Genomic DNA, 12,406 nt, shown 5'->3' on the forward strand with positions numbered 1-12,406 from the left:
TATATTAAAAAGAGGATTGGTGGGACAAATAATATCATCTTCCTTTGGTTCAAAGGCAAGAGGGATGGCTATTCTAATTAATAAAAATACATTTTTGGAAGAACAAACAAATAAAGGACATGCATGGTAAATGGTCGGGTATTGAGGAATGCGGTAGAACAGAGGGATCTGGGAATATAGATACCTAATTCCCTGAAAGTGGTGTCACAGGTAGATAAGGTTGTGAAGAGAGCTTTTGGCATATTGGCCTTCATAAATCAAAGTACTGAGTATAGGAATTAGAGTGTTATGGTAAAGTTTTTTCAGGTATTGGTGAGGCCACATTTGGAGCATTGTGTGTACTTTTGGTCACCTAACTACAGGAAAGACATCAAATAGATAGAAAGAGTGCTGAGAAGATTTACTACGATATTGCCCGGACTGAGTTACAGGTTAAGGTCAGATAGGTTAGAACTTTATTCCCTGGAGCATAGAAGAATGAGGGGAGGTTTGATCGAGGTATTTAAAATTATGTGGGGGATAGATGGAGTAAATGTAGACAGGCTTTTTCCATTGAGGGTAGGTGAGATACGAACCAGAGGACATGGGTCAAGGGGAAAAGTTTAGGGGGAACATCTTCACACAGAGACTGGTGGGAGTGTGGACGAGCTTCCAGCTGAAGTGGTGAATGCGGGCTCAATTTTACTATTTAGGAGGAATTTGGACAGGTACATGGATGGAAGAGGTATGGAGGGCTATGGGCTAGGTGCAGGTCAGTGGAACGAGGCAGAAAAATAGTTTGGCACAGACTGGAAGGGGCTGTTTCTGTGCTATAATGTTCTATAATCTTATATACCTCCATCAAAGCCCTCATTTTTTTTTTGGAAAATTTTATTTAGTTTTAGACGTATTAACCAGGTATTGTAGGGGAAGAACAAAGCCCTCATTCTTCAACGCTTTTGGGAAAGTCCTGACCTGTTTAACCTTTCCCTGTAACTCAGTCCCGGAATTCCAGGCAACATCCTTGTAAATCTTCTCTGCGCTCTTTCAATCTTATTGCTATCTTTCCTGTACTTAGGTGGCCAAAACTGCACACAATCCTCCAAATTTGGCCTCACTATTTAGATTTTTTTTTGTTTTAGCCATTCTTGACAGGATCACCATTTTATTTCAGGAGTCCCAGACAAACAGTGACCCTCCACCAACGTTTACCTTGTCCGCTTTGGGTATCACAGCCACAACGTGCCGGCCTAATTCTTCGCCTGCTCTTCTGAACACACTGCAACTCAACGCATCCCCATCGCTTGCCACTGAGAATAATGAAGAGGATAGTTTTCATTGTTGCCATCCTTCTCTCCCCCCCACCCCCCCAATCCCATCACCACCGTTCATCAAGATCAAAACTCTTGGCAGAGCCCCAGACACCTTCACCCACTGAGGTGGATGAGTCAGTTAGACTTTGTAAAAAAAAATCAAGCAAATATATACAAACAATAAAAATAAACTCTTTTACCCCCTTCCCCAGATATTAAATAAACCATAAAAGACAAAGGAAAAATACTTTAAATTAAAACTAAAAATTAAAATGAAAAAGCAAAAATTAAAACATGTCATCTGCATCACAACTTTAATTCAGTCTCTTTACTTATCTATCAGAACAGTTTGCATCTTAATTTTTTTAAGGGAGCCCCAGGTACAGCTGCCACACTTCAATGAACATATCATACTTCTTCCTCTTGTAAAGTCTTAAGTAATCTTCTCCAGGGGAAATGCAACTCTGCATTTCTGCACTCCATCGCGTAATACTAAGTTGAGAGTTGGACTTCCATGCAACCACTACACACTTCCTGGCTACCAACAAAGCAATCTTCACAAATTGGATTTGGTGTTTGGATAATCTAAACTGTACTTCACTAATATCTCCCAGAAGGAACAATTCTGAGTCTGTGGAAGCTCCACTGAGGTCATTTTTTTTTTAGATGTCCCCCAGGTCTACCCAGAAGGATCTCACCTTTGTACATAGCCAGGTGGAGCGGATAAAGGTTCCAACCTCTACACCGCGTCTGAAACATATCTGAAATTTCTGACTTCGATTTATGTAATTTTTAAGGTGTGAGGTACAACTGATGCAGGAAACTGTACTGCACCAGCAGGAATCTGGTGTTAACGAACCTTGTCCTGCTGTTCAGACACAAGCCTCTGCACCAATTTTCATTTATTGTTGTACCCAAGTCCAACTCCCATCTCTCCTTTGACCAGTGTAATCCTGGTTTCAGGCCCTCACTCTAGAGTACGAAATACATTCTAGAAATAAATTTAAATACATTCCCCTGTCGAATTAGAATTTCCATGGTGCTGCATTCTGGCAGTCATTGTTTGTCCTAATTTATCTCTTAAGAAAGATCTCAATTGTCAGAAGCAGAAGAATGTTCTGTTAGATAACCCAAATTTATTCCTCAATTGCTTGAATGACATTAGTTGTCCTTGATTATTAACAGCCTTTGAAATACCAGGTGCCCAGGATCCTGTTGTCCAGTGTCATGGGTCAATGGTGTATTAGGAAACAGTCCCACCTTCAATCCAATGTATTGATGTATTTTTTGCCATATTTGGTACATATGTTTTAATATGGGGTTATTTGTCTTTTTGGAAATTAACTCGATGTTTCATTTATATATAAATTCTCCCGCTGTCCTTTCCCCTATCGAGTGTAGTCCGATTTGTGCCCAGGAAGAGGGGCCCCTCCCTCAAACAGTGAGGTGATAAATCTTGCCTGGGAAGCCCAATAATGTTATTGGAATTTGGTAGTTTTTGACCCCCTAATTTATATTCCCATGTTAATTTTTCTGCAGAGACTCTAGCTATCTTCCCACAGAAAGTTTCTGACCTGTTCATTGAGCATTGGGGCAATGGACTAGGCAGCATTTGGAAAAGATATTACAATCTTGGCATCACCTTCTTAAATGATACAATTTACTCTCTCGACTAATGTTATCCATCTTTCCATCTCTGGAGGAAAGGGAGATCATTTAACTTATATTGCTTCAATCTTTTTCTACTCTTACTTGTAAATATTTGATACCTTTCTTGCTGCCATTTAAATTGGTTTTAAATTGGTTTTCTCATTGATATGATTTGTAATCTCTAAGTTAAAGGCATAATTTCACTTTTGTCCAAATTTATTTTAAATCCTGAGACCTTCTCATAATCTTCCAGTGTGTTCCATAGTGTGGCAATGACCCCTCAGGTTATTAATAGATTTTGTGTTCCATCTGGCCCACCTTATACCCCTTATGGTCTGGATCCTGTCAAATAGTTTCCGCCAGTGGTTCAATGGCTAATATAAATAGAGCTGGTGACAAAGGACAGTCCTGTTTACTAGATCTACTCAGCAGGAACACTGGAGATATTGGTCCATTTGTGATCATTTTGGCTTTGGGTTTACGATACAATGTTTCTCACCCAATTTATACATGTTTGTTCCAGTCCAAATGTTTCCAGTATCTTAAACAGGATGAGCCACTCAGACTTGACAGATTATTTTAAGTAAAAACAAAATGCTGGAGAAACTCAGCAGGTCAAACAGCGTACTTTATAGGACCAAGATAAAGATACCTAACTGATGTCTCAGGTTTGAATCCTTCATCAAGGTATGAGCAAAATGTAGGGAGGTGCCCAAACAAAATGGTGGGGAGGAGGGGCAGGGAGTGGAGTATAGTCCCACAAGCAGAAGGTAATACATTTTGAAAGGACAAACCAGAAGGTTGAGTACAGGGTTAAAAAATGATGAGCCTATGGGATGCTGGGCTTCATTAATAGGAGGACTGAGGTCAAGAGTAGAGAGGTCAACTCTACAGATCTCTGGTAAGACCACACTCAGAGTATTGTGTTCAGTTCTGGTGATATCATTACAGGAAGGATGTGGAAGCTACGGAGAGGATGCAGAGGAGATTTACCAGGATGTTGTCTGGATTGAAAAATAAGTTTTATAAGGCAAGGTTACCAGACCTGGGACTTTTATCTTTGGATGAGAGGAGACTTAATAGAGGTCCATAAGATTATGAGAGACAATAGATAGGGTGAACAGCCAGTGCCTGTTTCCCAGGGCAGGAACAGCAAACGCCAAAGGACATGTGTACAAGATGAAGGGAGGAAGTTTAGGGGAGACGTCGGGGTTAAGTGTTTTTTTAAAATATACATAGAGAGTTGTGGATTCCTGGAACGCCTTGACAGGGATGGTGGAAGCTGAAACATTGGGGGCCAATGTGTCTCTTAGACACATGGATGGGAGAAAAATAGAGGGTTTAGTACATTTTTTTAAAAATAGGGGTAGGGATAAACAGATCAGCACAACATTGAGGCCCAAAGGGCCTGTACTGTACTATATTAATAGGTGGAGAAGGGAGGTATAGCACATCAGCAAACAAAAGGAGGGATGGCACTGTGAATGGAGAGGGAAGGGGTGGCGAGCTGGGAAAAAGACAGAGGGATGGAGAAGAGAGAAGAAGAATGGGGAGTAGGCTACTAGAAACCAAAGGTTAATGCCATCTATTTGGAGAGTCCCCAGACGGAATATTAGGTGTTGTTCCTTCAATTTATGGGTGGTCTTGGCTTGACAGTACGAGGCCATGGACAGACACGTCAGCGCAGGAGTTGGGTGCAGAATTGAAGTGGTTGGCCTCTGATGCAAACAGAGCAAGAGTGCTCAGCGAAGCGATCTCCCAGTATGTGCCCGGTCTCTCTGACGCAGAGGAGGCCACAACGGGAACACCAGATGTAATGGTTGATATAATAGTGGAATCCCACGGATTCACAAGTGATGTTTTTGCCAGATTATTTGTTGCTTCCAATAAGGGAGAACCTGCTCAACATTTTATCATCTTGATGTCCCCAAGGGTGCAGCAGCCAACGACCCGCCCCCTGCCAGTGTGACATGAAGACAAGGCAAACCACCTGCACACAGCAAGATCCCACTAGAGACTTGATCATTTGCACTTTGGATACACCTATACAAGACATGGTGATGAATTTCTTTGATCTTCTCTAAATAAGGCCAAGAAAACTTGCAGGTTCACTTGGGAGACCATGAGCAGTCTTGGCCAATGAAGCATCACTCATGGAATGTCCTTCCCTCAGTTCTGACCTGGAATGCCAGACTGCAATTTGCACTCAGTTCCCCGATATGGAAAGAATCCTGGATACAGGTGCTCCACAGGACTGCATACTCGGCTGTGTATACCCGTGAGTAGGTGGCCAAATACTTGCTCTACCTCCACCTGCAGGTTTGCAGACAACACCATCATTTGTAGGCCGGATCCCAAACAATGAGGAGAGAGAATCTGGTGGCATGGTGTCAGGAGATCAAGATCTCCCTCAACGTCAGCAAAACTAAGGAGCTGGCCATTGACTTTAGAAAATGGAAATTAGCACTCATTCTTGTATACATGAATGTTGCTGAGGGGGAGATGGTGGAGCCTCAGTTCTTGAGGAATAATTATCACCAACAACATGCCCTGGTCCAAGCACATAGATGTGCACAAAAGTGCACCAAATATTCTACTTTCTCAGAAGCCAGAGGAAATTTGGCTGGACCCCAAGGTCCCTTGCCCACTTTACGGACACACCATCTGAATGTATCACAGAATAGTACGGAGTCTGCTCTGCTCAAGTCTGAAAGTAACTTGACCTGAACTCATTGGAATTTAGGAGAATGAGCAAGGATCTCGTTAAAACAGTTTGAATGTTGAAATACATGGGCAGAGTAGATGTAGAAAAGTTGTTTCCCAGGGTGGGAGAGTCTAGGACAAGAGGGCACATCTTTAGGATATAGGGTGTTCGCTTAGAACAGAGACGTGGAGGAAGTTCTTCAGCTAGAGGGTGGTAAATCTGTGAAATTTGTTGCCACAGGCAGTTGTGGAGCCCAGATCATTGGGTGTATTTAAGGCAGAGATTAAAAGGTTCTTGATTAGCCAGGGCATCAAAAGTTATGGGGAGAAGGCCAGGCAGTGGGACTTAGTGGGGTAAATAGAGCAGCTCATGATTAAATGGCAGAGCTGACTTGATGGGCTGAATGGCCTATTTCTACTCCCATGTCTTATAACATCACCTTTTACCAGTGAAGTCCATTAATGAGTTTGATAACACCAGGTGAGGAACTGTCTTTGAATCTGGTAGATTGTGTTTTCAGGCTTGTGTACCTTCTACCCAAAGGAAGGGGGAGAAGAGAGTATGTCCAGGGCAGAATGGGTCCTTTAAAATATTGGCAGCTTTCCTGGGACAGTGGGAGGTACAGACAGATTCAGTGGAAAAGAGGATAATTGGAGCTTACGGCAAGGCTACTGAAGTTCTTGCACGTCTTCATTCTTCCCAAATTTAGTTTTAGGAAATTCCTGCTTTTCCCAGGTCTGGCTGTTGAACAAGAAGCCAGATAAGGTGGTCAGTGGAGGTATCAGGAAATAGCAAGATAGAGCTGGATGTTGGTAACATTTTAAGGCAAGTACAGAGAGAACACAAGGACTGATTAGGAATGGTCAAGGTCTGATTAGGGATAGCCAACATGGCTTTGCACATGGTAGGTCGTGTTTAACCAATCTGATAGAGAGCTTTTCGAGGAAGTTACCAGGAAAGTTGATGAAGGAAAGGCTGTGGATGTTGTCTACAAGGACTTTAGTAAGGCCTATGACAAGGTCCCATGTGGGAGGTTAGTCAGGAAGGTTCAGGTGCTCAATTATCATGGAGAAGTAGTAAACTGAATTTGACAGTGGGTATAACAGGAGAAGCCAGAGAGTGGTGGTGGATGATGCTTCTCAGACTGGAGGCCTGTGACGAGTGTGGTGCCTCAGGGATCGGTGCTGGGACTATTGTAGTTTGTCATCTACATCAATGATCTGGATGATAATGTGGTCAATTGAATCGACTGAAAGAGTACGGAGAAGATTTACAGATTTTTCCCAGACGTCAGGGAATGGTTAAACATCCTGGAACGTTGAAAAATGAGGGGAAATTTGACTGAGGTATTTAAAATTATGAGATGTATAGACAGAGAAAATGTAGATTGGCTTTTTCCCAGGTAAAAAGGGTAGGTGAAATACAAACCAGAGGACATGGGTTGAGGGTGAAAGGGGAAAAGTTTAGGGGATAACTTCTTCACACAGGGAATGGAGGGAGTGTGGAATGAGCTGCCAGCTGAAGTGGTGAATGCAGGCTCTATTTTAACATTTAAAAAATATTTGGTATGGACTGGGTCAGTAGGACGAGGTAGAATAGACTAGAAGGGTCTGTTTCTGTGCTGTAATGTTCTATGATAGATGGAATTGGACAGTATTAGTCCAGGAAGAGAAATGGGCAAGTGGAATCCTTTTGTATCCTCTGGATAAGAATGAAACGACGAAAGGCTCGGGCCTGAAATGTTGGTTCTCGTATGGACATTGCTGAATTTCTCGTGGAACTTTCTGGATAAGAATGGAATCAATGTCTCCCAATCCAGAGTTGAACAAACCAAATTAGAAGCTTGAATCCAAATCAAGCTTACCTTTCGCTAATACCCGACAAAATCCAGCAATCTTAGATTTCTCAAAGCTCCGATAGAGATGAGTGAGGAGGCCCATTTGATTGGAGATCTGCAAATTTTGGAGAGAAAAGGAAGAGTCTGAGTGTTCAGAGGCCTGAGAGACTGCTTTTCTAAAGAACTAGAAGACATGGGAGCAGAAATTGGTTTTTCAGCCCATCGAGTCTGCCCCACCATTTAATCATGGGCTGATCCATTTCCCCACTCAGCCCCTCTACCCAACCTTCTCCCCATAAGCTTTGATGTCCTGGCTAATCAAGGCCTATCAATTTCTGCCTTAAATACACCAATGTCTGGCCTCCACAGATTCACCACCCTCTGCCTAAAGAAATTTCTCCTCATCTCTGTTCTAATCAAATGCCTTTCAAAACAAGTGTTTCTGTCTGCTAAAGCGAAGACAAAAATCTAGTTCTTTTTCGATGAACAAATGTATTCAGTGTCCCTCAAGCAATGTCACCGAAACTTGATGTAAACATTTCTCCTAACACAAGGAGGATTTCCATTGCCCTCTGGGCTGAAGCATTCCAGATCCCACTGGCAATAAAAAACACTCATTTACAGTAAAATTCCTGGTATCCAGCATCTATGGGGATTGAAAATATGCCAAATTCTGGTTGCCTGAGACACACTCTTACAATATACCTGTATTAATAATAAACAGCTTAAATGATAAGAGAGTGTAAAATATAAAGTAATTAAAAACAGAATCGTAGTCCTCAATTATGCAAGTTAACTTTAATAAGGTAATTCCCGTAACTTACAAAATTTAAATTCAATTCTGAACCCTGTAGCACTAACCACTATGCAAATAATCAACCCCCCCCCCCCCCACCCCACCAAGTTTACAGATAACAAGTTTACTAATATATCTGTTGTTTGGGAATGCAATGGGGCAGGTGACAGAGGTAAACGTTGGAGAGAACTTCGGATCCAGTGATCATGGGTCCATTAGCTTTAGCTTAATGATGGAAAGGGATAGGTCAGGTCAGAGGTTGAAGGTCTTCGAGTGGGGGGGCATGGCCAGATTTGGAGAAAAGAGAAGGGATTTGCAGAGAGTTGTGTAGGCTGATCTTTTTGCCGGAAAGCACGTAGAGGAAATTTGGGGGGCATTTAGGGGTGAGATTTTGAGAGTACAGGATCTTTATGTTCCAATCAGGCCAAAGGGGAAGACTAAAGGTTTGAGGGAGCAACGGTTTTCTGAAATTAAGAAGTTGGTTTGGGACAAGAGGGAGGCTTATATCAAATATAAAAAACAAGGGATTGAGGAGATGTATGCTCGTTACTTAAATTGCAGGAAGAACCTTAAGAGGGAAATTAGAAAGGCAAAAAGAAGGTATGAGGAGTCCATAGCTAATAAGGCGAAGGTGAATCCAAAGGGTTTTTTACAGATATGTGAACAGTGAAAGGAGGGTTAAGGATAGAATAGGTCCACTGGATGAACTATGTCAGGAACCGTATGAGATGGGAGAAATATTGAACAATTTTTTCTCGTCCATATTCACGAGGGAAAGGGACATTGGGCTATACGAGATAAGAGAGGCAAAAGGCTTAGTTATGGAAAGGATAGGGATTAGTAAAGCAAGGGTTTTGGAGCTTCTAGGGTCAATTAAGGTGGATAAGTCTCCTGGTCCTGATGGGATTTTTTCCAGGACTTTTAGGGAGGTCAGGGAACAAATAGCGGGGGCACTGACAGTGATTTTTCAAAGATCAGTGGAGGAGGGGGTGGTACCACAGGATTGGAGGGTTGCAAATGTTGTTCCATTGTTCAAAAAAAGGCAGTAGATGTAGGCCAAGTAATTATCGACCAATAAGTTAGAGGTGGCTTTTTCACTCAGCGAGTGGTGGCAGAATGGAATGAACTTCCGAATGAGATAGTTGCGTCAGGGTTCCTTCTGTCATTTAAGAGAAGGTTGGATGTGTATATGGAGGTGAGAGGATTGGAGGGTTATTGGCGGTTTGAGGTAGTGGAGTTGTTCTAGTGAACCAGTGAGGACTCGGAAGGCCGACATGGCCTGTTTCCGCTCCGTAAATGGTTATATGGTTATACTAATAAAGACTCTTACTAGGCAGGGATAGGGAGGCACTCTGGGAGAGTCGCCCCAGCGGCGAGCAGCATTAATCAGCTCTTCATCCTGGGTGCCACCATTTTATTCAAACACAACTTTATTGAAACTTTATTTAAACAGCTGCTGCAGGTGAGGCACGACCGGAGCGTTCTGCTGGCTGAACGTTTGTTCCCATCTTCACTGGGGGGGGGGGGGTGTTGCTTCAGAGAACATTTACTTTTACAATTTAAAATTTATTCTTAATTTCTTTTTTAAATCCCTCTTTTTTTGCGGGTTCCTTGGGTTGCCAGTTGCTTGAATTCCGGATACTGGTGATTTTCCTGTACTTACATTTCCAGCTCTGATGAGAGTCAGACTGGAAATGACTGCTATTATTTTCCTCCCCATAGATGTGATTTGACTTGCTGGGTCCTTCCATTTTGCATTGTGATGGACCTGGCTGAGTTTACAATCTTCTGCACCCAGCATCTGTTTATTTTGTTCCAGTTGTTGAATTCAGTGCCATTCTTCTGGGAGAGCCAACCATGAAGAACATTGTTCTTCTCCAACTGGATTTCCATCTCTCTCTTCTACTGAGTTCATCCTCGATGGTTTCTAATTCCTTCCCTCTGATAAAAGGTGCTACCTAAATCTCTATTCTGCAGACAGGGTTCTTTCCAAAATAGTTCAAGTTTATCATCATCCGATTGTACAAATACAACCCAACGAAACAGTGCAAAACGTGCAGACACACAACCAGACATAGCGCACATATAAACGATATACAAGCAGGACAAGTATTCATCTATACAAATAAATAAATATTGTTTCAGGAATATGATATTCTCAGTGGTCAGTGCGAGCAGTTCCTTTGTCTGTTCAGCATTCTCACTGCCTGTGGGAAGAAGGTGTTTCTCAGCCTGGTGGCATTGGCTTTGATACTCATGAATCTCTTTCCTGACGGGAACAGCTGAAAGATGTTGTGTGGAGGGTGGATGCAGTCCTCAATGACTTTGCGTGCCCTCTTCAGACAACAATTCTAGTAGATCACATCAATGTGGGTGGGGGGAGACTCCAGTGATCCCTTCCGACTTGCCTTGAATTGGCCAAGACCAAGAAGCTGATTGCTGATTTTGGGACGGAGAGACCAAGTGAACCAGGCACCCGCCCGCATGGAAGGATGGGACGGAGATGGAAAGAGTCAGAACCTTCCAAGTTCCTGTGAGTCCATATTTCAGAAAAGCCAGGAACCAGCACATTGGGGTAAACCATGAAGAAGGAACACCGACTCCTCCACTTTCTAAGGGGTCTGGGGAGATTTGGCGCATCTTCAGATACTTTATCAAATTCCTACAACAGATGCACAGTGGGAAGTATACTGGCTGGTTGTATTGTAGCCTGGTTTCGGAATTCGACAGCCCAGTAACGCAGAAGGCTGTAAACTCAGCCAGGTCCATCACAGGCTCCAACCTCCCATCCTCTGCAGACATGAGGCACCCTCTCAAGAAGGCAGCCAACATATAAAGGACCCATCACCCTGTCACAACCTCTTCTCACTGCTCCCTTCGGGCTGAAGGTGCAGAAGCCTGAAGACCAGCGCCTCCAGCATCAAGAACAGGTTCTTTCCAAAAGCCATCAGGCTTCTGAACCTCATTTACTACACTAATTATAACACCACAAAAAGGACTGTCTACTCAATTGTAAACCCACTTTTTGCTTACACTATGGCAACTATGTTTATTATCTAGCTATTTTTCATATTTATGATCTCTTTTAATTTAATTTAAAGTATACTATTAGGGCCTCAGGCTGTTTGTGGAGGCCAAGTCATTGCGAGTATTTAAGCCAGAGATTGATCAGTTCTTAATTAATTTTAAATTTTAATTTTAATTTTTTTAAAAATGTAGGCATACAGCACGGGTACAGTCCATGCCACCCAATTTACACCAAGTTAACCTACAATCGCCAGTACGTTTCGAACGGTGGAATGAAAGAGGAGCACCGGGGGAAAACCCACACAGACACAGGGAGAACGTACAAACTCCTTACAGACAGCGCAGGATTTGAATCCCAGTCCCAATCGATGCCGCTGTAAAGGCATTGCGCTAACTACTACACCAACACAAGACATCAAAAGCTATGAGGAGAAAGATGGGCTGTGGGGCCAAGTGGGAAAATGGATCAGCTCATGATTAAAATGGTGGGACAGACTTGATGGGCTGAATGGCCTATTTCTGCTCCTATGTCTTATGGCTTTTTTTTTGCAAAGTATCTGTTCGGCTAAATCAAGTAAGAATTTCAGTGCAAATGTACGATATGTACCACAATAAACTCATTAAATATTCTTAGCACAGAACACAACATCCCTGATTTCATCCTCAAAGTGGCTCTCACAAAACAATCCACAAACTGGCAGCTTCTAACCTGGAAATAATTGAAAATGGCCTCCTGCACCCGTGAGATGTCATGCAGTGCTTGTTTAAAGTTGTCAATAGTGTCAAACACAGTCTTTATGGCCAAGTGGGATATCCAATAAGCTGCAAAGAGAAAACAAAGAATTTTACAAAACTTGGTTCGCTCCACCAACAGCCCCACTTCAATTTCCCAGTTGTGACTTAGGACAATTTAAAAAAAAATTTAAACTTAGACATACCACACAGTTACAGGCCTCTCCGGCCCACGAACTTGTGCCGCCCGAATACATCCAATTGACCAACAATCCCCAGTATGTTTTGAACGGTGGGAGGAAACTGGAGTGCCCACAGGAAACCCATGCAGACACAGGGAGAACATACAAACTCTTTACAGACAGCGC

The 12,406-nt window shown here is 42.7% G+C and overlaps 1 protein-coding gene across 3 annotated transcripts in view; it reads right to left on the reverse strand.

The window, feature by feature from the left end:
• The window catches only part of nagk (N-acetylglucosamine kinase), a 38,800-nt gene that overhangs the window by 7,172 nt on the left and 19,222 nt on the right, over positions 1-12,406 (reverse strand). For all 3 annotated transcript variants that reach the window (XM_069923459.1, XM_069923458.1, XM_069923460.1), the window contains 3 exons: positions 12,016-12,128; positions 7,511-7,598; positions 1,192-1,289 (listed from right to left, as the gene is read on the reverse strand). In XM_069923459.1, the coding sequence (XP_069779560.1) occupies positions 1,192-1,289; positions 7,511-7,598; positions 12,016-12,128 (299 nt within the window). The remainder of the gene's footprint in view (positions 1-1,191; positions 1,290-7,510; positions 7,599-12,015; positions 12,129-12,406) is intronic.

The sequence above is a fragment of the Narcine bancroftii genome, chromosome 3, assembly GCF_036971445.1.
Source record: "Narcine bancroftii isolate sNarBan1 chromosome 3, sNarBan1.hap1, whole genome shotgun sequence".
NCBI classification, from domain to species: domain Eukaryota; kingdom Metazoa; phylum Chordata; class Chondrichthyes; order Torpediniformes; family Narcinidae; genus Narcine; species Narcine bancroftii.